Raw genomic sequence first — 27,827 nt, 5'->3', positions numbered from 1 at the left:
AAAATAGGACAAACCTTGGATGACTCCTTTTCACCTCCAGCACCCGGCCAGAAATGGCTGGGCTTGGTAGACCCCGCAAAACTAAGTTCTTCTGGGGCCAGAGTGGGTTCCTTTCCCCTCCCACAGCGAGTTCAAAGCCAGCCAATTAAGAAACCTAAACAGTGTGGTCTTCTCTCTGCATCATTGGCTTGTAAAACTTTCCCTGCAAACTAGGCGGCTTTATTCTCTGGGAAAAAGAAGTATGTAATTTTCATGACCTGGTCTTTGCTTTGGGGAGAAGGGGAATGAGAGAAAGAAGTCATTTCCAGAAACAGACAGATCCTGAGGCAGCAAAACAAGGTCCACCCTGGGCGTCAGGGCAGCCTTGACCGGAGCGCCGTGGTCTGGACCGCCACAAACGGGCGCTGTGGGGAGGCGGGGCGGGGACTCAGCGGCTGCGGAGCCCTCTGGGCCTGGGTCGTTGTCAGAGGGTGGACATCAAAATCCTCCCAACTCTGAGACCGAACGTCTCCCACTCCCATGAAACCAGGCACCACCTGCCTCCCCACTAATGCAATTTCCCGTGAGCCCCGACGATTGCAACGTGCAAGACTCGCCCCCTCCTCCGATTTCCAGCAACCCCTCCCCGCACCTGGCCCCCTCGCCTCCCCCCGACGGCGCCCACCCTTAGCAAAGCATATCCATCCACCTCCCGCCGCCAGCGAGGGGGGCCTGGACAGAGCTCCTCCAGCCCTGCGGGCAGAGGGCTTCGGACCCCGCCCTCTGGGGGCTCAGAGGTTGCGGTCCATTAGCCCCCCTTCTTCGCCAAGCCCAAGCACACAAAGGCCTTCTCCGAGGCTGGGGGCCCGGATCCCGCACCCAGTACTGCGCGGACACCCTGGCAACTTCGAAATTGCGACTGGGGCCTCCCCATGCGGGCCGTGTCCCTCTCCCGGCTGGCCCTGGTTCCGTCGGGGGCCTCCAGGGGCGCCTGGGCTCCGCCCGGCCGCTGGCCCCGTCAACTCGCCCAGGGCCTCTCCAGCCTGCGCCCGGGGCGCGCGGCTTTGCGCCCGTCGCCCACCTCCTTCCTGCTCTCCCGGACCAGGGCCCGGCGCGCACGTAGATTGTGCCTTCGTGGGGCGGGAGTGCAGAGGGGGGCTCCAGGCCTATGCATAATTCGGGGGCTTAATGGGCCAGCTGCCCGAGCGGGGCGGCGAGGGGCGGGCGGAGGCGCAGCTGACCCTGCCCGCGTCTGGCCTCGCCGGGAAGGCGCGCCTTTCTTCCTCCCCGACATTCCCCTCCCCCTCTCGGCCGAGGTCCGAGGAAGAGCGGGTAGTCGGCTGGTCGGAGGGCTAGCCATGGGGAGATTTCCCCCGTGCATCCTTGCAACTTTTGCCTTGGAGGGCGGGGGGCGTGCATTGAATCGGAGCCGCCTCCGGACCTGGCTCCCGAAGGAGTTGGGATGCAGGTTTCCTCTGCACTCTGCAGCCTTTGAGTCTTTCTTTACCGGCCCCTTCCTCCCGCCCCTTGGCGGCCCCCTGTAGTCCCTAGCCCAGCAGCAGCCCAGCGAGCACGCCCCTGGCCCGGGGCCAGCCCCCTTCCCTGGCTGCGGGCGGAGATGGATGGAGGCGGAGACCCAAGGTCAAGGGCGGGGAGCCCGCCGGCCCGGGCCCCTTTGTGCTCACCGGGCCGCCCCTCCTCCACCAGTCGCCTCCTGCCAGGCCCTGGGCGCCCTCCCTGGCGGGTGACCTTCCCGGGCGTGGGGAATTTCAGGACCCCCCAAAACTGCCAATGCCCCCCCGCCTCGAAAGTGTTGCGCGCGAGGGGCAGATCTCCTCGCCGGGATGGCATTTGTCCCGGGTCCTGGGGCCGCCCAGGGTGCGGCCTCTGCCCGCCGCCATTGCTCTGAGTGGGCGTCCTCATCTGCCCACCTTGGCGGGACAGAGCCCGGCGGCGTCCCGGGTCCAGGTGAGGCCCGGACGGAAGGAGCCTCACAGAGTGCCCTTGTACGTTTGTGTGGTCCTCCAGGGTCAGAGGTCTTGTCCCAAAGTGGTTTTCTTTCGTCCCTTTTCCCCCTAGGGGGAGGAGAGGGAGCCAGCTCTTCCAGAGGGAAATCCCGGGGCTGGGGTCTTAAAACTCTCGAAGGCAAAGGTGTTTTCCCAATTGTGTGGGAATAAAACCCTCCACTAGAGTGGGACACAAAGCCTCGTGGAATTACAGGGCATTAATGGCAGTCCTGCCTCCAGCCCAGACTTCTCTTACGGTAACTCCTCCCAAAGAGAATTTGTATGTAAATGGTCCCTTTGCTAGGAGTCCCTACTTTTACTTGTTAAAAATTGGCCTCCAATTGTTTAAGCACTCCAACAAGCCCTTAAAGACCCAGAAAAGCAGTGGCTGGGCACTCAGTGTATCTGCCACAAAACTCTTAAAGAAAATGTTGAAACATTTTCCCAAAGCTGTTGCTCTGGGAATAAAAATGTATGCTGTTTGCCTATAGAAGATTAAAAGTTTACCTTCACTGTGACAGCTTTTCCAGCCTAGAATTGGAACCACATCTCTATTTTCCATTATTCAGAAATAAGTCTGAACCAAACAGAATAGATTTGCTGTAACACGAGTCAAGGTAGTTTAAAAAAATATGTATCTACATTTATATTTATGATTTGGGTCAGAAACAGTATGTTGCACTTCCTGTGCTCTCAAGGCTAAGATATTATGTAAACAGTACCTTTGTGGCATTTTGAGTAAGAGTCAATCTTAAAATCTCAGATTTAGCTAACCCGAACTTTGAGCAGCTAGCTTTCTGGTGGAAGAATCCGAACGTTATTTGTCAATTTATTTTTTGAAAGGTAACTTTTCTGTATTCTGTATCCCAAGAATTCAACACTTGGGAACTCAGAGCTCCTGCCAGTCCTGGACAGAAAGGTTTTCGTATCTGCCTGAACTTGCTCCTTGATTTCTCAGCCGTCCGTTTATAGCAGTTCTAACAAGATGGAATCTGTCTTTGAATATCTGTAAATACTGGCACAGATCACAGTCCCGCACTCATAATGGCCCAAAATGAACAGGCAGATTCTCGGGTTTGATTAATATTTATGTTGCCGGATTCCTTTACAGAAAGATGAAACGCTAATTATGTGTGTGTGTTTGAGGGGCCCCATCCTAGGTCTCTGCAGTTCATTTAGAGACATGTACATTGTAGGATTTTTGGAGACAAGGTGTGTGTGTATGGGGTAATTGTTTATGTTTTGCTTGGAAGATGGGTAACCTGTGGCTGGCTGACATATTGGCTAGAACATTGAGGAGGAGGCTGACTTTTCATCTCTGTTTTCTTTGTTTTGACGGCTCAACAGTGATAAGAATTACATGTGATTTCTCCCTCTTGGTTTGGGTTAAGGCTTGGGCAGAGTGGTGGAAGGTTCTTGTCCACAATCTTCCTGGAGGAGAGCCTGAAGTCCCCAGGGTGCTCTCTTTTCTTTGGAGGGGAGACACCTTTGTGTGTGGAGTGGCAGGGTGGGCTGCCTGGTGGTGGTGTTCTGAGCCCTGGGAGGTGTCTGCAGGGTACTTGCCTCTCTTTGTTCTGGAGCAATATGCAAACACCAGTGGAATTGGTACCCAAAGGGATCCTGGAGAAGCCTCCTCTGGAGGTGCTGTTAAATATCTTCAATTTTATTGCTTTGAGAAGTCTAGATTTTCTTATAGGATTTCTGCAAGTGTGGCTTCCCAGAGTGGCACCCGAGTCCTGGGTAGAGGTTCAATAAATATTTGTTGTTGCTGGAGTGTCGGGGTATCTCACTGTTACAGCACCATCATGGAGAGCTTGGCCTACAGAATTGCACATTCTCAAATGTATTTCCTTCCTAAACAGCCCAGGGCAGCCAGTTCATCAGTTAGTTTCTTCATCTATAAAATGGGGATAGCCAGTTGTTTACTTTCCTGTCTCTGAACCGTCGGAGTGAAGCAATTGCTGATTCCAAAGACATCATAAAAGTGGAGAACTGTTACTGTTCAGTGTGTGTGGGGGGGAGGGCAGGGTGACTAATTTGCAAAGGGGAAAGGAATCAAATAGTTGCTTATAGATGGTGTCATTTGTAATGCAAGGAGGAAGAATTAGGGGCTTTGGGGGCAGGTTTACTGGGAGGACTTGGGTTTTCAATTAAGTAACCTAATGCCAATAGGAAACATCTCCCTACCCCATTCATTTTAGAAGACCTTTTTATTGCTGGGGACTGTCACGTGGCTCTGAATCCTAACAGCAAGTAGTGTTGCTGTTGCGCTTGACCTGAATACTACAGAAAAGATATTTTTCCTAATATTTGGTTTCTGGTCCCAGAAGGAGAGAAGCTGGATAGGGGGAATGTGGACTTGGATTGGGGAGGAATGCATACAGCAGGCAGTCCTTAAGTGCACAGTCTTGCTAGGTGCAGGTGGGTGAGGAAGGAACTCAGTGCAGACTGGTGAGGAAATTCTCATTTTCCTTTGCCTCTCAGAGCTAACAAAAATTGGCATTTATCCCCACAGAGCACACAGCTGGCTGCTGTGAAATGGTACCTTCACTAGGGAAACCGGAGGCCTCAAGTGTCCTGTGGGGTCCGTTTTACTTTTTTGTTGTTGCTTTCCTTTCGAAGAGACTTAGTTTCTTTTTTTCCAGCAAATGCTGGATGACTTGAATTAGGTTTTTAATAAGAATAACCTCTGGCAGGGCCAAAAACCTGTGGGTTCCCCTTGCTGGTTAGGAAATACAAATGCTTTCTTTAATACATATTTGGTTTGTTCACTCCGGCGGTGACAGGATGTCGGGCTGGAGTTTTAGGGGGGAAGTGGGTGAGTGTGGCCCTCTCCCTTCCCAGGGTGGGGGTGCCTGGACAGAGCCTTTGCTCCCTGGCATCGGGGCTGGCGTGGGGGACGGCAGATACCCCGAGTCTGTGTTGGTGCAGGCTTGGAGCCAGAAGCTGTCTGGTGCTCCTTAATTGAATACAGATCTAAGTAAATTCCACGTGGGCATGCAAGGATGGGCAAGAAAGGCAGTGATATTTCCCTTCTCTCCCCCACGTCTGGACTCGGGAGCTTGTGACCTCCCAACCTCTCTGCCTGTCCCTGCACCCAGCCCACATGGCTTGCAAGGAAAGGTGGGGAAGTGGAGGACAAGATCATGCTACACCCACGTAAATATTGTTTGTATGAACTGGGTCTTCTATCTTTTGTTAGTGGCAGCTCATTAATTAATCGGCAGATTAGTGTTGTCTTCTTTTGACACATGCATATATTTTGGGGTAGAAGATTCTCGTTCTCTGAAAACTCTGAACCAAAACGTTCAGGAAGTCTCCGTACGGCGCGCTGCCCGCCTCTCGTCTCTCTCCCAATGTCCTCCCTGCTCCCCCTTTCCTGTCCCCTCCTACCCACCCCTTCCTTAAACCCAAGTGGGCTTGTAGATGAGTGGAGAACAGACACGTTACACAGCTAAATAAATCATGTTTACGCTTGGCGTTCTTGGTAGTGAAAAATCTGTTGGCTGTTTTTACTTCCTTATTTCTCAGCATTTGCTTCCTACCTGTTTTTGAGCACATGCCCAGAAATAGTAGTTTTGTCAAATGAGGGGATAATGCCAGCCAGCCTTTCTCGCTGCCAAGGAAGCTGCTGGATTTTGCAAAACAGAGTGACGTTTTTTTAGTGACACTGATGTTTTTTTCAAAGAAATTAGGATGTAGAATAAGGGTATTAAAATGCACTTAGGGAAGGGAAAAAAAAGCTATCCAGTCACCCCTACAGCACAGGGAAATGCAGCAAGCAGGTTTAGAGAAGAAAGGTCTCTTTTTTTTCCTTTTCTTTCTTTTTTTCTTTTTTTTTTTTTGTTGTTTGCGCTTGCCGGCTCCAAGGGCAGGAGGCGGCTGTCAGAGGTGGAGAGGCTGTTCTGGGCCTGGAGAGCTGAGTCAGGTTCCCTTCGATTCAGCCCCAAGACTTAATTTTCTCTGCCATTTTGGTGATGTGGTGCAAAGATTTTTTTTTTTTTCTCTTTCTTTTTCCCTTTTGGTTTTGTGCCTCTTTAGTTTCTGAGGGCTCCTGAGCAGTGCTTGCTTTCTTCCTCTGAGGTTGCAGTTAGATTCTGGCCCCATCTGGGTTTGGAGCTTGTTGGGATCCCAGCTACACTCTCATGTTTCTGTGTAAGAACAGCCGCAGAAGCCTCTCTGCCCTGCTGGTGTTATCCGTGATGCTGTTTTGGGGTATCTGAAAAGTCATGTTCATGATAGGGTGCTGGGCGGAGAACTTCCGGGGTAATTACAGCCAAATACAGTCTGTAGATTTAAAAAATTTTTTTTAACAGTTTCAAAACCAAGTGCATGCAAATAAATGCTGGGCGCTCCTGTGTGGAGGGAGGCTCGTCTTTATCACGGCAATCTTTGCCGGGTTTCTGCAGTGAATTCTGTCTGAGGTCCAGCACATCAGCTCTGTTTCAAAGACAGCCAAGGAAAAAAAAATTACAACAAAATCAAAGTCAGCGTGCTATGATTTCCCCCAATTTCTAATGGGAATACTCTGCAATAGAAACGATATTTCCATTGAGAACCGCGCTGCTGGTTCTTTAATTACATTAAATAGCGGTATAAACCTCAGCTGAACGTAAACCTCTGTTTCAGCGGCGTCTCGAGCGTGGCTAGATGAATCGTAAGGAGCAGTGTTACTAGTGTTAATGTGCTAACAATCTTTATTAAATTAATCCTGCGAAGTGTTAATTTTTACAAATTTTGTTGTGCACACGCTGCACGTTACCGCTGGTATGTTCGGAGATGAAAATGGATTTCACGTCAAAAAATAAGTAAGAAGGTGGCTGTGAGACTGCTCCCTTAGAAGAAAATTTGTGATTTTTGCCATCAACTGTTACCCGTGTTGAAAAGAAGGCTTACAATATGTGTATTAAATGCCATCTACATACGGAAAACTCAGTTAAAGGAACTACTTTGTTGAAAGTAATTACAGGCCTGTTCAATTTTTAAGTCAGTGACATTTCAGACTTGGCTTAGAAACATAAAGAGGCCATAGAAAGATTTTGTTTTTACGTGATGCAAAGCATTGAGCCTGAGCATTCTATATGTCCATTAGAAAAAGGGAAAAAAAAAATGAAAGGGAAAAAAAGATTTAATCATCAACAACGTCCAGGGGAGAGCTGGGTTCTTTATTGCAACAGTAGAATTCAGTTTCCTATAACTCTAATATAAATGCAACTAAAACCAAAATATGTATCTACACTATAGCAGGGTCTCCTTTTTCAAAATTTGATTTCTTTTCTTTTTTTTTAACCTTCCACTAACCGGGTTTATTTCTATTCCGTCTGAAACAAGAAACCCTGCTGGCCCTGTGGTTACGTGTTCCCATACTGCCCAGGTAGAATTTTATGGTCTGATCTTAAAAAGGTCGATGATGCTGACATTCTTCAAATCTACAACTCCATCTGCACCTGAAATTTCAGTCACCTTTCCGGGCTGCTTTGGGCTTGAGTCATCGCAATAATCTTGCTGGGCACTCCACTTTCTTTATGTTCTTTTTACTGGCTGTGCTGTTTATTTTCATTCTTAATTCTCCGGGATTCTCACAGTTCAGACTTCCTCCTTCTATTTATTCCATTGCGCTGTCTGCGCATGGCAGTTGAGCAAAAGCCAGTGTTGGAGTTTGTGGGACCTTCCAACCACAACAACTTCCTGAACTCACCAGTCTTTAAACATGCTTTATAGAGGACCAGATTTTTAACAAGCGTCAGGATCCAGCATTTCCAGGTGATTCCTCAGAGGTCAGGCACAGTGGATGCTGGGGGGGAGGAAAAGGTGTCTCTCGTTTAAAACTCACTGCAGGCACCGATCTGAAGATGTGTTTCCTGGTTTATTTCCCTCCTGGGACATGTGACTTCTGTCTTGACTGTGGATTTTTTTTCCCACCAGCTCTAAATTAATGGAGAAATGGGAGTGTACCTAAAGGATGCCTGGCCAGGTTTGACATTGGAGCCTGGCCCCTAAGTTCTGTTGAGGAACGGGCTGTGGGGTCCTGAGCCCAAGTCCCAAATTCTTCGTGCTTGCAATCCAAATGATTTATCCAGCTCTTTACTTCAGTGTGTAGACCGCACTTTTTATGCAGTTATGTTTCGTGCAGATTACGTGTAGCATACTGCTTGTGGCTCTGAATGCAACCAAATACGACACTGCTGAAGGATCTTGGGTGGGTTGTGCTGGGAAGCAGAAGCTGTTGAAGGTCCAAGCAGCTACCCAATTTCTCATCAGAGGGCCCAAATCAGAGGAAAAGGGGGAATTCCTCTGCTAGGTACTGGCTGTTTTTGTTAGCGAGATTCGGAGAATCTGTCAGCTGCAATTTGTCCTTGGCTTCTGTAGACTCAGGATGCACGCAGACATTTTAACATGTGCACGTTGCTGATATATGTGTTTGTGTGTGTGTACATGCATATATGTATATGTTTATATGATCTATCTTATATATAATAGATGTGCACCCACACATTTTTCTAACTAGTGAAACACATGGCCTCACCTTCTGTTGTCCCCAGGCCTGCCCTCTCCACGACTTTGGGCCCCAATTTGGTGGACTCTGCCTGCTGAGGTCACCCCAGAGGAGTCATACTTGTTGTTCTGTGTGTGTCTTGAAGCCACGATGCATAGGCCTCAGCGTCCCAGCTGGAGGACAAGTGGCTGTGGTTTATTTGCATTCCAGCAGTTCACAGAGCTCCAGCGTTTTCCCCCAGAGACTAGCAAAAGAAGAGTGCAAGCTGCATGTTTTTCCCTGCAGATGCCGCTTAGGCGTTGGGATGGTCAGCCGTAACCAGTTGGTCAGCTCCACCCTCACCCTCAGTAGTTCACGGAGGATGGTTCAGGGACACCCTTCCTCCCCAGCAACTCCCGACTCTCACTGGGGACCTTTTGGAAGGGCCATCGAAGGTGTTGGAATTTGTGACATAATCTCACCTATCCTTGGCTCTGGGTGCAGAGGGCATCCACCGCCCTGGAGTGTTTCAGCCGCTTGCATCTTGAGGAAATTGGGGTTGGCAGCCATGGAAACAGGTGCTTTTGGACCTGGTGGAGGGTTGTGCCCGAGCGCGCCTGCTTCTAATCCCAAGACGCAGCTGCTGGGGAAGAAAACAGGTTTTGGTAGTGTTGGGGAGCATGGTCCCTCCTTCACCTCGCCTCTCCCTTTTCTGGGACGCATTAAATGGGCAGCATGTTGGGGATCGAAAATAGTTTAAGTGGTGATTCACCATGACAGATCTCAGGAGTGCTCTAGGAGGGGGGAGTGAAGGAAGGCAGCCGGCTCTGGGTGCTTCTGGAGATGTACTGCTCACCTCCTTTCGGTGGCCAGCCTTCTGTCAGTGGGTGTAGGAGATGCCCTGCTGTCCACACGGGGCTTTGGGTGGCGAGTGGGCGTCTCTGGGTGGTCATTTAGGGAAGTGGCGGCAGAGATACAAGCAGGCAGCCATGTAAAGGCCAGACGTGGATTTGAGCTATATTTTCATGTCTCCCATGTAATGACCCTGCAGGAACTCTTTAAATACAACTGTGTAAACCCTGGTGAGACCTCATTTTCCCCCTTTTCAAAGGACACTTCCACATTCACCCCCAAACCAAAACCCATTGCAACAAGGGGCTGGAGACCCGTGATGCCCACTGGGCGCTCAGACAGAGCAGTAGCCCTTGATGGAGAAGGAGAATCTGGAAGAGTGGGAAGTAGGACTTGGGGAGCCCTGGCTCCCTGCACGACATTTCTAGGTCTCCCGAACCCACTCCCTCTGGTCCTGTCTTGGGCACTGCCTTGGACTTGCAGGTTTTTTGTGGCAGCTTAAGGGGTTCACATAGATGCTTGGATTTCCCTTTTTGCTTTGTTGTATTATTATTATACACATTTTTTACAATGAAATGAAAAACGAGTTCCAGTCATTGCTGGTTCCCAGACCTTGGTAATAAAAAACTGAAAGAAAGAAGGATGGAAGGAAGGAAGGAAGAAAGGAAAGAAAATGATACCTGTGGAGCGAAGGAATTTATTTTTTGAGTAGCCCTCCCAGACCTGTGTGCTCTGAAATTGAGCAACAAAGAAGGCTGCTTAGAATCGGTCTCTATTCCTGCTGTCTCAGCCACTCCCCCGACAACCCACCCCTCACCCCCCAAAAAAGGGAAAGAAAAAGACAAATTGACGGGAAGTCCAGTCCTTTCGGGTGAGTACCCAGTGCCTGTCTCATTTAAGGTAGCACTCCACTTCTTTCAAATAGGAAATTGCCAAAATGGATGTCATCGGTTGCTAATTAGATGTATTTTAACTGCAGGATCATTTTACCAGCTAATACTGTTATTATGTGCTTCAATGTGAACCCATGGTGGAGCTGTTAAAATATGAGTGCGAGGTCTTAGCAGACTCGGCTAATGGAGCCTGCGGGATCGGTGGAGGCACTTTCCTCAGTGGCAGCTGGTCCCTTGGTGCTTTTGGCCCTGGAGGTCCCCAGACCAGGCCCTGTGCTGAAGGTGTAAGTCCTTTCAGCCTCTCAAGATGAGCTCCTGGTTTTCCTGATTACCACCTTTTTCATGTGTTTAGAGCAGGACCTGAATGCCTAGGTGGCCCGAGCTCTCCAGGTTGTGGGCACCAGCGTCACACCCCCTCCCCTCTGGACCTCCATGGTCTCCCAGTCTTTGGTCCTCTGGACCAGCCTAGAAGCAACAAATGTTCCAGAACAGGCAGACCGGAGTCTCAAGCATTGGGTTTTTAAGTCTGAGGGGGCTTTCCCCTCCACCTCTCCTCTCTAGCAAACCGGAAAAAGAATCCTAATTTCCCGTTGGGGTGGGAGGAGGTGGGCTAGGATCAGGATAATGATTCTTTAAATGTGAGCCATGCTTTTGACTTCATGGCATTTCTCCCCCCACCCCCTTAAATACGTAGCGTGTTTTTTTTTTTTTTTTTTTTTTATCATCCTGGAGACAAAGTAGCTGGCAAAATATTTAAATGATCAGAAAGAAATGTTTTTATTTGCCCGCGTTCGAATTGGGTTATCTGCCTATCTTGTTTATGAAATTTGGGGCTGCCTTTCCTGCACAGTATGTTCGCCTCTCAAATCTTTCCCGGCTCCCATTTCCATATTTCTGCGTGCTTGTTCTTTGTTAATCACTTGGCAAGCGCTTATTTGAATATTAAAAATTTCTTTAATCATCAAAGGCAGGAGCACAGTCTCATGAATATTCATATTTTTCCCCCTCCTCAGACTGGATTCTAGTTCATTACCCTGCAGTAAAAGCCAAACAGCCATCAATCGCCCTCATTACAGGCTCTGGCGTTTTGATTGGCTGCCTGCTGCCCAGAGCTTTTTTTTTTTTTTTTTTTTTTTTTTTTATTTTTTTTCCCCTTCTCCTATGAGCTGTCTTGTACCTGCCAACAATCCCCCCCCCCAAAGAAAAAAAAAATCAACAATGCAAGAATAAATTTCTCTGGTGGAAAAACAACTTTGCAAACTTGTCAAACAGTCCTTGTGGCTTGCTGCCGCCCTGTAGCAGCCACCAGTACCACCTCCCTCACAGTGTCCGTCCCCCAAACCAAAAGAAAAAAAAAAAAAGAAACCCAGGATAAAAGGAGGTTGGGGGAGCTGGAGAGAAAATTAAATAAATAAATAAAAAGGGAGAAACTTGAGCCTCAGAGATGAATATTTGTCAAGAGAGTTGACGTAAGTTTCATTTGCATAATGACTTTGTACTTCTGCATTAATAAAATTTGCATATGAAGCCATGTTAATTACTCCTGATCATGCTTTTTGCATTCATGCATAGTAATTTTCTCCGACTTGTGAGAATTAATGTCTTGGCATGGGGGGAGGGGGCGCGGGGACTGTCAGGTTCCCTTGCCAGTGTCCCTCACTCACACACGCTGGCTCTCTGTCTGTCTCCTGCCTTGATCTGTGACTCATTTCTGCACTATCAGTAGGAGTTCTCGGCTTTAAAGAAATGTATCAATTGAAAGGCACCGGTGGGGAGGGAGATATACATCGCTTGCACAGTGTCTTCCAGGCCACCTCGCTCCAGTTCTGAACACCGAATCCGTAACCCTCCCATTTGGGAGGGGATGCCCCAGAGGATTCAGTGGTGGGGAAGGCTCCCAATTCCCCTCGAAACCCGGCTTGGGGCTTTTCCAGGCGTTTCTGTGTCTACACGCTCCCTGGCGGTGGGCGTGTTTGCCGGGCTACTGCGCATGTGTGAAGAATGAAGCTGTAGCATCTGCAGGGCCCTCTAGAAGGGAGGTGGGTTGCAGACCCCTGTGGAATGCGTAAACCTATGAAGCCATTAAAAATGATTTTGTGCTCTGTTTTCGAGCTTAAGAAACATTCTAGGGACCTTATTTTTAGATCTTTTTTGTGTGTGTGCCTGTAGACCTCAAAAGAAGGTGTTTTGAAAGAGTGTCTTGCAGGGCTGTGTAGGGTGCCTTCCTGCGCCCAGAACACTGGGACAAGCTTTCTGTGCCAGGCTGTGATGACGCCTTGGGAAGGACCCACCGGGAGTAGGAGAAGCTCCACAACTGAAAATAAATGAATGATAGTTCATAAACAAACACCATTTATTGAGTGTTTGCTAACTGCCTGGCTCTGGTTAGAGTTGGCTTGAGCCTTCCTTGAAAGGTGAGGGAACTGAGGCTCCGAGAAAATGACTCACCGTAGGTCACACGGCCAGGAAATGGCACAGAGGGAATTGGAACCCCGGCCTTTCTGTCCCCATGCTTTTGCCTCTGGGCTGCCGCGGCTTCCTCTGTGTGTGTCTGGGAGCACGGGTTGTCCCCGGGTCTCAAGTGCTCATTACGGCTTCTTCTGTATTTCCTGGCTGCACCTGTGAAGGCAAACGGCCCTTCCCTAAGCGAGGGTGGGGGCTGGGAGGTGGCCTGGGACAGGTACCGAGGCTTTGTTTTTAATGTTGAAATAGGATTCACAGAATGTAAAATTCACCATTGTAAAGAGTACAATCAGTGGTTTTGCATATATGGACAATGTTATGCAGCCATCATCGCTATCTTAATTGCAGAACATTTTCATTACCCCTAAAAGAAACCCATGAGGCCCCCCCTACCCAATTTCCCCAGCCCCTGGCAACCACTACTTTCTGTCTGCATGGCTTTGTCCATTCTGGACATTTCATATCCATGGAATCATACAATATGCGGCTTCTTTCATCACTTTTGGCTTTTTGCGGTAGCTTCAGAAGAGGTTTTCTTGAGTTGTACCTTTGGGCAGAGCTCAGGGTTTAAGCCACCCCAAGGGAGGGACATCCCCCCACCAGCAGAGGGTGCTCTGAGAGACCCAGAGAGACCTGGCACAGCTTGGGATTTGGAGCCCCTCTCCCTGCGGCCCCCCTCCCCTGCCTCAGTTGAGCCAGTCCCTGGAGCAGGTGGACTTCAGCAAGGTCAGGATTCCTAACGAGGCCCTGCGGAAGCCTGTCCAGGGGTGGCCAGCCCCCACCCCTATGCGGGGCATCACGTGGTGTGTGATTTCACCTTTACAGACTCTGGCCTGAGCCCCACCTTTGACTTTTCCAGGAGAAGGGTGTGGCTGGATGGCTGTTTTCTACCTGCTCTTTGGTCATGCTTTCCCCCATGGAGACAGTCAGCTCCCTTAGCCCTTGGGGCAATCCTTTCCAGGCCCTGAGGTGCTGTTGGTTTCTCAGCCATGAGAAATGGTGCTGGCTGTGTAGTGGCCTCCCCCAGAGCCCAGGAGCTGGAGCCTGGATTTGGCCTTTTGCAGCCACCAATGGCTGGATTGAGCTCAAGGACCCTCAGGCTTGCCCCACAGCCACGTGGCCCTTGCCGGGGCACCTGCTCACTCCACTCCAGCTGCAGCCCACGAGGAAAGTGGCACATAGCCAGGCTTTGGAAACACAATGGGGTTCAAGTCCCAGGCCTCCCTGAGCCTCAGTTTCCCCCCATGGAATGTGGGTGGTCTTCCCTGCTGATTGAGGTGGTTGTAGTGTATTCAGCACAAAGCCACTGTCAAGGTTATGAATGATCCAGAGCCCTCTGTGGTCTGAAGTGGGGAGCCCACATAGGGGTTTGAGACCAGTAGCAGGCAGGGTCCAATGCACAGTGTCCAGTACTGGGGGTTCAGGCCAGGGCAGTCCGGCCGGGAGGCAGGTCACACTGGCCTTGGGGGCCGACTTTCCTCAAGGAATCCCACTAAATCTAGGACGTTGCTTCTGATCAGCATCTGTGGCTGAAACTGCTCATGGGTCCCCCAGCCATGCCCTTCCAGGGCTGTTGCCAGCTCAGACACACCCTGGGCCCTGGGCCTAGCCTAGTACGAAGCCTTTGTTGGCCCAGAGGGGACATGGCAGTGTTAGCTTTGGCTTTATTTTTATTTTTTTTTTAATTTCAGAATATTACAGGGGTACAAATGTTTTGGTGACATAAATTGCTTTTGTACCATTTGAGTCAAATTTATAAGTGTCCCCATCACTAGCTTTGGCCTCTTGGAAGGACATTGACAGCTCCCAAGCCCTAAGTGGGGGGTCTTATGTGTCCTGATCCCAGACGACCCGTGTTTTAGAGGAGCTGGGGGTTCAGAGCCAGGCAGCCGGGGTTGGGCTGCTGGCGTCTGCCGTTTTCTGCGGTCCCGTCGTCACATCGGTTTCCGGTCTGTGCGATGGGTCTCCTAAGCCCCTGGCCCTGTGGGCGCCGTAGGAAGCTCCATCAAACCGAGACTGACAGGCTCCTGGCCCGCAGTGGGCTTGTGGGGTCCCCTGGCTCTCTCGGGATGGGGGAATCTCATGGGGGTCCTGGAGTGGGCAGACCCCCACCGTGCAGACCCGGGGGAGCCGGCCGGCCCAGCTGCCTGTCCTCTTGTTGATGTTTCCTTTTTGTCTCTCTGGTGCTTCCCTGCTCAATTATTTACCCAGGGAATTTGGGCTTCTTCACTTGTGGTTTTGGCAAGGGCTTCACACAAATGTTTTGCCCTGGTGGTCTCTTAGCCATTTAAGATAAACGGACAAATCAAACACAGGCCTTGCCGGGGAGCCCGGGCAAGCCAAGGGGCTGGGCGGAGGTGAGGAGGCCCTGGCCCTGCGTCGTGGCTGTCACGCGGTGGGAGGCCTACCAAGCTGGGGCTGGGATAGTAGGAGGGGTCTGGGCAGTACCAGGGTTTTCTGGGGGGGGGGAGGGGGGGAGCAGCGTCAGAACTTTCTAGAATGCATTGGAGTTTGGGTGCTGCGTGCTCCGTGCTTGGGGCTGGAGAGAGATCCCAGAGATGGTAGGTAGCAGGCTAACTGGTGCCGGACACTCGGAGGTGGCCTGGAGGTGTCTGAGGCCTGTACAACCAGCCCATCCTGACGTAGCAACAAGTGGTGGCTCTGAACTTCCCTGCTCTTCCAGAGATGGGTGGCCCAGATTTTGGGGAACAACCCCCCAAATGGAGCCTGCTCCAGATTGCTCCAGAGGCCCCCACGTGGGGGGTCCTTCCCGGGAGCGGGGCCCTGACAGCCCCCAGAGGCAGGGTCCTGGCCCGCAGACAGCCCAGCCTGGCAGCTGTGGAAGTGGAAGTAGGGCCTCCGCAGCGCCCCACCCTCTTCCTGTGCCCTTCCCCCTGCCTCTGTCCCAGTCGCCTTCCCTGCAGGGCCTGGCACCCCCGGGGCCACCTACCCTCGAGGGGTGGCCTGCAGCCCCCACCCTAGGCCCCGTCCCGCGCCCTGGGCCCCTTGTGCAGTCCAGGGCCCGACTGACCAGACTTTTCTATTGTTTTTTCTCCAGGGCCGTGCAGGCCTGCCCAGCTGCCAGCGGTGGCCCCCATAGCTGCCTCCTCCCACCCTCACTCATCCGTGATCACCTCACCTCTGCGTGCCCTGGGCGCTCTCCCGCCCTGCCTCCCCCTGCCGTGCTGCAGCGCGCGCCCGGTCTCGGGTGACGGGACTCAGGGTGAGGGTCAGACGGAGGCTCCCTTTGGATGCCAGTGTCAGTTGTCAGGTAACAGACGGCGCGCGGTGGGGGGCGGGCCCCCGGGATGGCGGGGTGTGCCGTGGCGGCGTGGGCAGCGCTGGGATGAGGTGGGGACCCAGGGAGGAGGCACACCCCGCACCCAAGAGGCTTTTTGGGGGGTGCCAGGGGAAGTGGTAAAGGATGTTCACAAAACTGTGAACCAGCGCCTGGTCCCCATCAGTCCTCGCACCGTCCCCAGCCATTCCGAGTCTCACTCCCAGAATGCATTCCAGCCTCCAATCCCATCTCCTTGGACTGTTTAGCTAAGGCTTAATTGGATAATGCTTAACATCTGAGGTTTTCTTCTGCCCTTGCCACTGCCAACCCTTCCCCCTTCCCCTGACCCCCCAGCACGAGGCTAGGAGAAGATTCCTTGGTTGTCTGTGTACACTGCCAGAGCCATCCAAAATGCTGAATTTCTCTTTGGGAGAATGTGTTGCCCATTAACTTTGAGGGAAAAAAAAAAGTCGCTCAAAAGGAGCCTTTTAAAAAGCTGTGGCCATGAGAGGGAGGGACACATCGTGGGGGGGGAGGGGCACAGGGCTGAGTACCTACTGTGCGCCTGGCTCTGGGCAGACCCCAGACCTGCATGTCCGTGGGCCCAACTCCCCCCAGCTCTGCTGGGAGGGTGGTGTAGCAGCCCATGATGCAGACGGGCAGTGTGGCCACACACACCTGCCCTCGTCCCCGAACAAAACCCAGCTCCTGCTCTGCCCGGGGTCCCTGGGAGCTCTCAGGCAGAGGGCTCTCCTCCCAGCCTCTCCTGCCCAGCGTCTCGGCAGGGCATGGTGTGACAGGCACTGTGGCCACACAAGGCAGGGTGCTGACACAGCCATACGTGGCAAGTGGCTGTGGCCTTGTTTCCGTGGCAGGGGCCAGAAAAGGAGACAGTGGGTTCAGAACTGGGGCAGGTTCGACTTTTCCCTGCTTTGTCACTAGGCATGTTATGGGCTTTCTCTTGACTTGAGCTGTGAAAAGAAAACTATTTTTATTGGGCAGGTTTTGCTTTTAATTGAAGCTGTCCCAAGGGATGGTCCCTGTTGGAGCCACAGCTCTAAAGAAGGCCACAGGTGGCCCTGCTCTGAGGTTGAGAGCTGCCTGGGCCTTCTGCTGGTGGAGTGGCCTACAGCCTTTAGTATGCCCCCCGCCCCCTAAGTGACAGGTGGTGACATCATAGGATCTGGCTTCCAAGAGGAAATTCTGTTTTTTCACTGGGCTTGTGCCTTAAAAGCACAGAGCAAAACCCCAAATCACCCGAGAAGGAGTCAGAACCACTTGCAAAGCAGCAGCTCCCTATCTTGGGCCGTGCTGGTCCCAAGGGTCACTGGGGCTCCTGCCCTGGCTCCATAGGTCTGTTCTGGGGCTCGGTAGGAGACCCTGCTTGCTGAGCGAGGGATGACTGTTCCGTCTGGGCGGCTGCCTTGCTCTCGTGGCTTCCTGTAATTAGTGCTGCAGCCCCTGCAGCCACTCAGGGGGCCACACTATCAAAGATCATCCTGAGTGTTTATGACTGGACTCGGTCAAGTTCTGCGGCACGGAAACATGATCTCCTCGCCAGAGGCTCACCCAGGGCCTTGCTTAACCCTCTGCTGGCCCTGGCCCTGCTGAGAAGCTGCCAAAGTAGATGAGATTCAGCCAGGGGCCTGAGCCCCTCCGTCACATGGCTGGGTCCTCCCAGCATCTTCACACAGTGCTGAGCAGGAGCTGTCACCAGCCCCATTTTGCGGATGGGACAGCAAATGCTCGGGGAGGGTCAGCGGCTGGGCCAAGGTGGCAGAACTGGGATTTGACCTTGGGATGCCTCCTGCCAAGGCTGCCCCTCTTCCCACTGAGCCACACTGCCTGGGCCTACGTCCACGGGAGGACAGACGAGGTTTCCACTGCCTTGGGTCCTGGCGGCCTCCGCCATCAGCACGTTCTCACAGGCTCTCCCAGGTTCCTCATAAGGACCACGTGCTGTGGGCCTGCGATGTGCTGCGTTGTGCTGGGCATTTTGCGTGCCTTCTTGAATGTAATCCTCATACTAACCTAACACTTTCCTCTCCCCACTTTATAGATGAGAAAATGAGGCTCAGAGATGTTGAGGTCTCACAGCTCACATCCACCCATCCGTCCATTCATTCTTCAGCCCAAAGCCATTTCCGGGGCACCTGGTTTGTAGGCTGTGCAAACAAAGGAAGGTCAGGCGGGCAGGTCCTGTCCTGCTGCAGAGCACAGCCTGGTGCGGGGAGGAGAGGGCTGGGGAGCTGCAGCCAGGGTGATTGGAAGGGGCAGGAAGAGGAAGCAGCGGAGGTGGGATTTGATCGTAGGCTCCATCCATCACCTGCTTCCTCTCCGGTGTCGGCTCATCTCCTGACTTAGAGGCCTTGGATCTTAGGACTTGAGAACCTTGAGATCTCAGAGCCTGTGAGCAGCCTCGCTTGCCGTGCCTGAGGGGAGTGAGGCGGGCAATGTCCCGGTCTTGGGTCCGGGCCGTAAGGGGCTGAGCCCCTCCCGAGAGCCGCTCTTACCTCTGGCCCTCGGCCCCGCGTCCAGTGCTGTTCTCATTTCTCGCCCCGCCATATTTTCAGATCAATTTCAATACCTGAAAATCTCCTGTTCCAGTGGTTTTTGTCCCTTTGTGGTTTCTGTCCCTGGCATTGGGCTGTTTGCTTAAGTGTTTTTAGTGCCTGTTTAATTAGTAGCTGGAATGGAGTCATTAAATTCCCAGCACCCCGTTAGGAAGAAGCAGTCCTCTGTAAAGATGGAACGGGCCCCCCGTCCCTACTTGGTTTTGTCCCTTTTCGGATCAGGATGCACTGAACCTGTCTCTTCAAATTAATACGGAAAACCCCAGTGTAAACGTGTTTCACACAGGTTAATTGCATGCCCGTGAATGCATTCGTGGTTATTTATGGAAGGATGTGATTTTAGGGGGGAGAAACCGCACAGGTATGTGTGTCTGTGACACCCTGGGCTGGCTGCAGCCCATCAGCTGCGCCTCCCGGGACCCCAGCCCTCCTTCTGGTGGTCACAGTGGGGAAAAGGGACCCGAGGCCCCCGTTTCTTCTTGACTTTGCTGAAAGAATGTTGGGCTTTGAGTGTAAGAGTTCCTGGGAACTGAAATTTCATCCCTGAGAAATTCCATATCGAGGCTTGGCAAAGTGTCTGTGGTGTCAAGAGTCTCAGACTGTGGTCTTGGCCCTGACTCCAGCCGGCACGCTGCCTCGAATAAGTCATTGCCCCTCTCTAAGCCTCAGTTTCCCCCTTTGTAAAAATTACATATATGTATATTCTCATGTGTGTAAATCTGTAAACAAGGCTTCCAGTGTTCTATGGAACAGATCAAGGTGTAGCTGCTGCGGGTGGGCTGAGCGAGGGCTGAGCGGGGTTCCCAGGGAAGGGGGTGGGGTATCCAGAGAACGGTTTGAAAACCACTAGGCTTTGTCCCCAACCCCAGACCCATCCTTGTCCTGGTTGTCAGAGTGATCAGACTTCTTCAAGGGGTGGGGAAGGCTGTTCTGTCTTCTATAGCTGTGTGGCCTTAGACAGGTTGTTCCACTCTCTGTTCCTCAGTCTCCCCATCTTTAAAATGGAGGCAAAGACAGTACTTGGTCCAAAGGGTTGTTCTGACGACCGCGTGAGGGCATGTAGGCCAGGTGCTGAGAACAATGCCTTGTCCTGAGCGAGCCCCTAGAAGGTGTGATTCATGCGCGAGCAGAATGGGTCTCACAACATTACATCATTATGTGTCCGGCACCCTGTGGGATCGTACTTCAAGCTGGGTACTCGTTTCCATTCTTAAAAGCATTGGCTGGCTCGGATCATGTCCCGGCATTGGGAGGTGGAAAAGGAACTGAGACATCTCATTGCATATTTAAAAGCTGCAAATGGTCATCAGCCAGAGTGATTAATACGTGTGCTTGGTGAAGTTCAAGGTCTCGTGCAAGAACACACAGGATCCCAGCTCAGGGAAGTGGAAGTATTTGGATTTAATAGAGGGAGTCAGTTGCAGTCATTAGTATATGCTGAAATCACAGGGCAATCTTGTAAAGTTAAATTCAATTTACTTTTCTACTGAAATTGTGCTTGCTGTGTTATTTAACTAGTCTGGGGTTTCTTGGCATGGGTTAAAGGGACAATAAAGATAAAAGAATACCTGTAAGTAAATAGTAGGGCTTAACAGTAGAATCTGTCCTTTTCTCCTCCTTCAATTATATCCCAGTGTTCATTTTGTGTTGGTTTTATAACCGGAGCCATCCAATGGGACGCTGTGGATGAGACCACCCTAGCTGTGGAAGCTTGATGCAATTAATACAGTCTGTCTGGAAAGTGGCCTTATTTCTGGAAGTTTTATGTTAATGATATGGTCTGTGCTTTGCACATTTCATACCAGAACAAGAAGCAAGCTGTAGTTCCATTCTGGACTGGGTTTGATTAACACCGGAGGATCAATGGGAAGCCGGATGGCGATGCGGACAGAGATGGCAACCTCACCAGGCCCCCGCTGGTGCGCCGCCTCGACTCTGGTGCAGGGGGTGCCAGAGGCGCCCCAGGAGGGCGTCAGAGCCTCCGTTGAGACTCTGGAGGGAGGGGTGAGTATGGGGGTGAAGGGGAAAAGAGCTGTGAGTGTGAGCGAGTGTGTGCGGACAGAACTCCACCGTGGGCAGGTTGGTGAACATGCTCATGGGATCCTTCTGCAAAGCAGCGTTTGTTGTTAGGGTCTTTCTGGGCTGAACAGGTCCCAGTGTCTGTGGGGCTTGGCTCACTGTAGAAAAGGGGTTTTCAGGGGAGTTATTAAAAATTTAGAGAGTCATCTGTACGCCTTGCGATGTCTTCATCGCCCAGGGGGCTGGTGGCCCAGCATCCACAGCCCAGTACAGCATCGTCGGCGATTCCTGCATGCGAGCGCTGTGGACTCTACCCTGGCATCTGCCCGCTTCTGGAGATCACACTGCTGCAGTGGCTGGCCTCGACTGCCTGCTTTAGACCCCAGAGGCCTCCTTCGTGGCTGGAGGAAGTGCCAGGAGGAGCCACGAAGAGCTGCAAGGCCCCAGGGCAGGGGGAGCTGATTGTCCAGGGCGGTGGAGGTGGCCGAGGGTGGCAGGGCTTTGCTGGACTACAGACGGCTGGAAAGTGACATCTTCTCCAGCACCAGCGGGGGCCAGAGGAACTGGGGGGGGGGCTGCAGGAGGACTGCGTCGCTGCGCAGTCAGGGGCGGGGCACCTACCAGCGTGACTGTCCTCAGATAAAGGAGGCCCCAGCAACGTCCCGGAGCAGAGACCGCTGCAGCCTCGCCAGATTCCATTTCGCTCTCCGAGGCGGCCCTTCAGACGTTCTGAAGGCAGAGCTAAATCAAAGAATTCTGTTCAAATCCGTACAAGATGTTGCTGTTTTTCTGCTCTGACAGGAGAGGCATTTGGAAGTGCAGTTTCTTTCTTTCTTTCCTTCTTTCTTTTTTTTTTTTTTATAGCTGTCTTAAAAAGGAGTTTGGCTGTTTAGCACAGCTGGTGCTCATTACATTATGCACTGGCAATAAAATAGCATGTGTAATTAATTTTTAATGCAGCGCTAGATGCAGCGCTTTCAAGCAGTTAGTGGATGTGAAGAACCAGCACTGGCCACAGACATCAGAGACCTCAGAGCGAGGCAGCCACTTTCTCCTTTAAAGGGAACTCGAAAGTGGCAGAGGGGGCCGGTGTTGCCTTCCACGTGGAGCAGAGTGGTCCAGAAATGGCTTTGCCTTGGGTGACCTGAGGCTCAAATTTATCTTTAACTATCCCAGGACCACGGGGCCTGAAAGATCATCTCGTCCAACTCTTTCATTATATAGATGGGGAAACTGAGGCAGAGAGTGGGGATGAGGCCACAACACGTGGGTGGCAGAGCTGACTCAGACCCAGGTCCTTTGCGCTCTGCCCACTAGGCCGTACTGCCCCTCTTGAGTTTCTGTTGAAAACCAGAAAAGGAAATTTCATTATCTAGTGGAAGCCGCTTACAAATTGACTTCTGTGTTACTCCGAGGCTCAGTGTGAAAGCTGTGATGAGATTTGGCAGCAGGTCGGGATTTTACATTGAGGAGCCCCACGTTTGACCCCTTGGACCCGCATCTTTGCCATCTGCAGTTGGAGTGCTCTTGTGTCCTGGGTTTGAGACGTTCTCTGGTCGTGCTTTGATCACTGGCTGCTGCATGTCCTCGGGGCTCCATGGCGTGGATGCGTGTTTGGAATTAAACATCACGATGGACACGTTAGCAGGACAGCTGCAGGCATCTTGGGGCCCTCCAGAGAGGGCACCATCCTTGGTCCTTGTTCTCAAAGTGAATGGATGTGAATATGTGACCCCAGGCCTGCCACTTCCACTCTCCAAGCCTCAGTTTCCTCACCTGTGAAATGGGACGCTGGAGATGCCTGCTCCTCATCCCTCCGCTGGGCAGCTGCCAGCGTGACATGGCCACAGCCTACCGCCGGCACGTGGGGGAAGTGGAGGGAAAGGCAGGAAGGGCAGGAAGGGGAAGGCTGAGCTGTCGAAAAGCACGTCGACAGTGGAGGCCTTGGGTACCCTGTGCTCTGATGGTGACTTAGCTGCCATCTCTTTGGAAGTTGCTCGCTTGGGAGAGTTTCTTAGTGTGAATGAAAGGAGTGGAAGGGTTATGTCATCAGTGTTCCTAGGGCCTGCTGCTGTTTTCTGAAGGGCCGTGTGCCAGCATGTTCATAGGCAGGGCATGTCATCCTCATAATACCCCTAAGAAGAAGCATCCCCCTTCCCCTTGCTCATGAGGATACCGGGGCTCAGAGAGGCCAAACAACCCACCCTAGGTCACACAGCACACAAACAGCAGAACTGAGATTCGGACTCAGGCCTGGCCAGCCTCAAAGCTGTGCTTGTAGCTCTCCCCTCCAGCTTCCTGTTGGCTGCAGTGGCTGCTTGGACGTGGACAACAGAGCTGGAGTCGCCGATGGGAAACCAGATCACACTCGGACATTGTCCGTGGGAGGGTCCCCAAGATCTTCCTTCCTCCACTGGTCATGCTTGTGCCAGACCCGAGGGATCCAGAAACAAGTGTGACAGGGGTCCTTGCCCTAGAGGAACCCACGGGGGCAGAGGTGTCCCATGAAAGGCCCTCTCGCATGGGGGATGTGAAATGCGCGCCCCATGGTGCCGTTCTCTGTTTAAAAAAGTAAATTAACAAACGGACTGAGCTTATGGGAGTTGGGAGGGTCCTGGGAGATTGACTGGGGGGTCTACTGCCAGGGAAGCTGAGGCCCAGGGTCCAGTCCCCCATGGGTCAGTGACAGGTGTGGATGTGGGTGTCTTCAGGGAGGGGCCTGGCTCGACTTACGGGGACACAGAGTGACTGCTCCTCAGACCACCAGAAGGAAGTTTTGACCTTGAAGAAGAGAGCGGGAGCATGGACAAGATTTTCTCATCAAATCTCCCTCAGCTTGGGTTTCGGGGGGTCTGGCTGGGCGTCGGGGCCTGGCATCGAGCCCCTTCCAGCCGTCATTAGGTGGGTTTCTAGGCCCGTCCCTGTGTCTTCAGCACCCGGGAGGTGCCCGGCCCCAGGAGGTGCCCAGACAATGCTGGGGGGCAGTGGAGACCTGGAAAAGGTGGTGTCTGCACCTGTGGGAGAGGGAAGAGGAGACAGAGAACGCTACTGGTCATGTTCTCAGATGACAGTCCTTCTCGCTTTTGCACACGTGTTGTAGAATCAGTTTCTCTTCTCTCTGGAGAAACCAACTTTCATTTTTCTTAAGAAAGCTTGAGGTGTTCTTTGTTGTGTTTTTGGTGGGGGGAACACAATGTACTTGACTTATCAACCCTGAGGGCGGGGTGGGGATGGAGGGGCTGTGTACGGTACATGTTTCACAATCAGATCCAGGTAGTCTAAGCTACGAAATAGTCTATCCAAACACCGTCAGGGCTGGCCGGCGCAACCCAGAAAGCACGGGGCAGGGGTCCCTCTGCGTGGGGTTCCTCGGCCCGGCACTATGCCTCAGGCTCCTTTGCGGGGGCTGTCCCAGCTCTGAATTCAGGCTGCCCCTGCAGCTCCTGTGTTCCGGAGGGTGACCCCTCCCATAGTTCACAGGTGAGAGGTGACGTGACTTGCTTGAAATTGCACGTCTGGCGGATTGCGCAGGAAGGATTTGAACCCAGGCCTCCCGAGTGTGTCCTCGCTGTCGCTTGGCAGCCTGCTCCTCTTGCGTCCGGCTGCCTGGCCGCCCCTTGGGCCAGCCTTCAACCCGGTAGGTGTGAGCAGGGACGCATGAGGGAGAGGATGGAGCTGGTGAGTCACGGGGCTGCCGAGGGGCCGGCTGGGCCCTGGGTGATAAGAACGCCTGGATTTTATGGTTCCCGAGAAAGGATCAGAGGGCTGGGGACATCTCCAAGGAGGTTAATGCAATGCAAAAACGGTCACTACCTGCAGGAACAGGGACAGTTGGAATCTTTTCATAAAACCGGACATTTTTCCTTATTGCCTTTGTTAGTAAGAGGTGAGGAATGGCGGAGGGGAGGGGTGCGGGAGGCCCTGTGGGTGCGCGCGTCGGCTCTCACAGGGTCTCTAACCAGTCCTTTCGGACTCCAGTTCTTGCGCTTTGAATTGCCCTGTGTTTTACTAGCCGGCTCATTTCTTCTCGGTTTAACTGTAGCAGGAAGCGCTGACCGAGGGCCCACTGTGTGCTGTGCCGTGGGCGTCTGCGCTTCAGCCCCACTGGTTCTCAGAACAGCACAAAGGTATGATCGGGAGGTTTTCTTCTATTGTAGCAAAATATACATACGATTTACCGTTTTAACCGTTTTTAAGTGTGCAATTCAGTGGCGTTAAGTACATTGCAGTTGTGGTGCAACCGTCACCGTCATCCATCTCCAGAACTTTCCATCACCCCAAGCAGAGCTCTGTCCCCATTAAACCCTAACTCCCCCTTTCCCCTCCCCAGCCCCGTAACCTCCGTTCTGCTTTATGTCTCTTTGAATTTGATTATTCTAGTACCTTGTGTAAGTGGAATCATGCAGTGTTTGTCTTTTTGTGTCTGGCTTATTTCTCTTAATATAGTGTCCCCAGGGTTCACCCATGCCGTAGCATGTGCTGGGATTTCCCTCCTCTCAAGGCTGAATACTGTTCCATGGTACGCGCATAGCGCGTTCTGCTCATCCATTCATCTGCTCACGGACATTTGAGCCACTTCCACCGTGTTTGCCTGTTGGGAATAGTGTAGCTAAGAGCATGGGTGTACAAGTATCTGTCTGAGTCCTTGTTTTCGGTTCGTTTGTGTATATACCCAGAAAGGGGATGGCTGGATCAAAGAGTAATTCTGTGTTTACTTTTTTGAGGAATTGCCAAACTGTTTCCCCTAGTGGCAGCACCATTTTAAATTCCCACCAATGGTGGGTGCATAAGAGTCCTAATTTTCTCTACATCCTCACCTGACGGTTGGATTTTTTTTCCCTCTTTTTTTTGGTTGGATTTTATAACTAAGGAATCTGCATCTCAGGTTTCTTACAACTACAACTGGCCCAAGTAATGCAGTTAATAAGCGTGAGAGGGCGAATTTGGACCCAGCTTCACCTGATCCAGGTGTGGTATCTGTAGCCACTGTCCTGGGCTGCCACCTTCGTTATGTTTCATTTGAGGGCCTTGAACCCCAGTTGTCTTGTAAATGCTTCCCCATGACAGCTTTGTCTCCCAGGATGGCTGGTTTTTTAACAGTCAGCTAAACATTTAGCTACCTTAAGAGTCTAGGGAAGAAAATTCTGCCAATGCACAATTTTCACTGTCATTTCTGCTTGTCTTCAGGGCATGGATTTGAGTGCAGTTTAGCAGAAAGAGCCCCGTGTTTAGAATCAGAACACCTAGGAGCAAGGTAGAGCTTGTGGGGTGTCCTGGGCTGGACCTCAACCGTCTCTGAGCCTCTTGGGGTCTCCCGGTGCCATGGGAGCCATCTCGCTGGCCTTGCGCCCTTGGCTGGGCTGGGAGGGACTGGGGGGTTCTTTGTAGATTAGGGATAGACATCTGCAGGGTGTCGTGAGGGTTATTTGGGGCTGTGATTCCTCTCTGTTGCTCTGTGTTGCTGTCCCAGGGCTGCTGTAGCAAATGACAACAAACTGAGTGGCTTAAGACAACAGGAGTTTAGTCTCTATTCTCTCACAGTTTAGGAGGCCACGAGTCCAAAGTAAAGGTGTGGGCAGGGCTGTAGTCCTACTGGACGCTCTGGCGGACAATCCTTCCTTGCCTCTTCCAGCTTCCGGTGGCTCTGGGTGTTCCTTGGCTTGTGGCGGCATCACTCACATCCTTGCCTCTGTGGTCACGTGGCCTCCCCCTTGAGTCTGCCTTCTCCTGTGTTGGACAATTAAAATTTAAAGAGACAATTGTCACTGGATTTAGGACCTGCCCGGATAATCCAGAATGATCTCATCGAGCACCTTAATTACATCTGCAATGACCCTTTTCCCAAATCACATCACATTTGCACGTCCAGGGATTTGGTTGTGGACATACCATCTCAGAGGCCACTGTTCAAACCTCTCTGCGTGTCCCTGCTGGCTTTTAACCCCTCCAGGGTAGGAACCCCAGTTTGGTCTCCTCTGTGAACTCCTGAGGTCAGGGACAGGTTCAGGCACTTGTGGGCGTTCCCCAGTTGCCTCCTGTGTTGAACCTGGAGCTGGTTTCTGATAAGATGGGCACATGTTTCCTTTCCCCGAGGAACGTGGTGACCCCTGAATGCCTGGCACCTTTGGCCAGCACTCAAACCTCTGCGGTTTGTGGAGGGTTGTGTGGTCACATGCGGCCCCCCCAACGCTGCCCCCATGCCAAGTCAGAATGCAGTTGTTAACAAGAGAGGGGGAGGGTTTTTGAAAAGAGTCTGCCATGATTATTATGAGAAAAAATTAACCGAGTTGAATAGGAGCTAAAAATAGCTGGACACACACTTGCCTATAATCCATTTTTTTTTAAAAAGAAAATATAATTATTTTTGTAAACTGGCTCTGAGAAGCCAGGAGTATTTTTAGTCTGCATCTTCTAAGACATTGTGCATCTTTTCAGGAAGAGCAGCTCAAAGCCCACTGGAGTGTGATGATGTCATCAAGTCAGAGCCCACCCGAGGGCTGCAGAGGGGGTGCAGGTGGTGGGGTCAGAGGTTACAGAGCTTAGTTCTTAGCCGCATTTTGCTGAGCGTGTATTGGATGAGAGGATAGTCCACGAGTGGCCTAACTGTGGCCCCCATGGGTGTCGGTGGCCTGAGAGGTCCTGGCCACACCTGCTTAGGTAGCTGGTAGGGTCAAGAGAGGAGAATGGCAGCTGGTTCAGCTTAGAGGCCGGGGGTGGGGGTGGGGGGTCCCTCTGGGTGAGGCGGACCTGACCGGGTCTGAGCGGACCTGCAAGAAATAACCAGGACATGAGGGAAAACATTCCGTGGCTTTTTCATTTGGAGCCAAACATTGCCTCATGTCATTTTCTCCCTGGTTTTCCCATTGCCTCTGCCAGCGTCCTTGGGCCTGGCATGGACCCCATAGTGAAAGGCCGTGTGTGTGTGTGTGTGCGTGTGTAGGTGTGTGAGTGTATATGTGTTTTTGTGAGTGTATGCATTTGTGTGTGTGTGTGCATGCATGTGGGTGTTTGTGTGTGCTCACGTGAGTGTGTATGTGTATGTGTGTGTGTGTATGTTCACATGTATGTGGGGTTGGGGCACCGTCAGCGTCAGCACGGTTCCCTCCACCGCTGCCTGACGCTGGGTGTTTACGGTGGAGGCACTTTTGATGACTTTTCCTCCCTGAACTTTGTCATTCTTGCCGGGTTATGGTGTTGCCCATTCTGTTCCAGCACCGCGGCCTGCTGCGACCTCTGACTGTCTCCCTGGAGAGGAATTCACCTTCTCAATACCTTCTGGGGGAGACT

General features: G+C 52.1%; 1 protein-coding gene across 4 annotated transcripts in view; it reads left to right on the top strand.

Annotated features, from left to right (window-relative positions):
* Positions 1-27,827, top strand: part of BCL11B (BCL11 transcription factor B) — a 94,973-nt gene that overhangs the window by 23,587 nt on the left and 43,559 nt on the right. For 2 of the 4 annotated variants that reach the window (XM_069465286.1, XM_069465285.1), the window contains exon 3: positions 15,727-15,939. The exons of the other annotated variants lie outside the window; for them this stretch is intronic. In XM_069465286.1, coding sequence (XP_069321387.1) covers positions 15,727-15,939 — 213 coding nt within the window. The remainder of the gene's footprint in view (positions 1-15,726; positions 15,940-27,827) is intronic. 4 annotated transcript variants of the gene reach the window in all.

The sequence above is a fragment of the Eulemur rufifrons genome, chromosome 2 (genome assembly GCF_041146395.1).
Source record: "Eulemur rufifrons isolate Redbay chromosome 2, OSU_ERuf_1, whole genome shotgun sequence".
Taxonomy (NCBI): Eukaryota; Metazoa; Chordata; class Mammalia; order Primates; family Lemuridae; genus Eulemur; species Eulemur rufifrons.
Note: the sequence above shows the minus strand (reverse complement) of the source record. Positions and strands in the feature narration are given on the sequence as shown.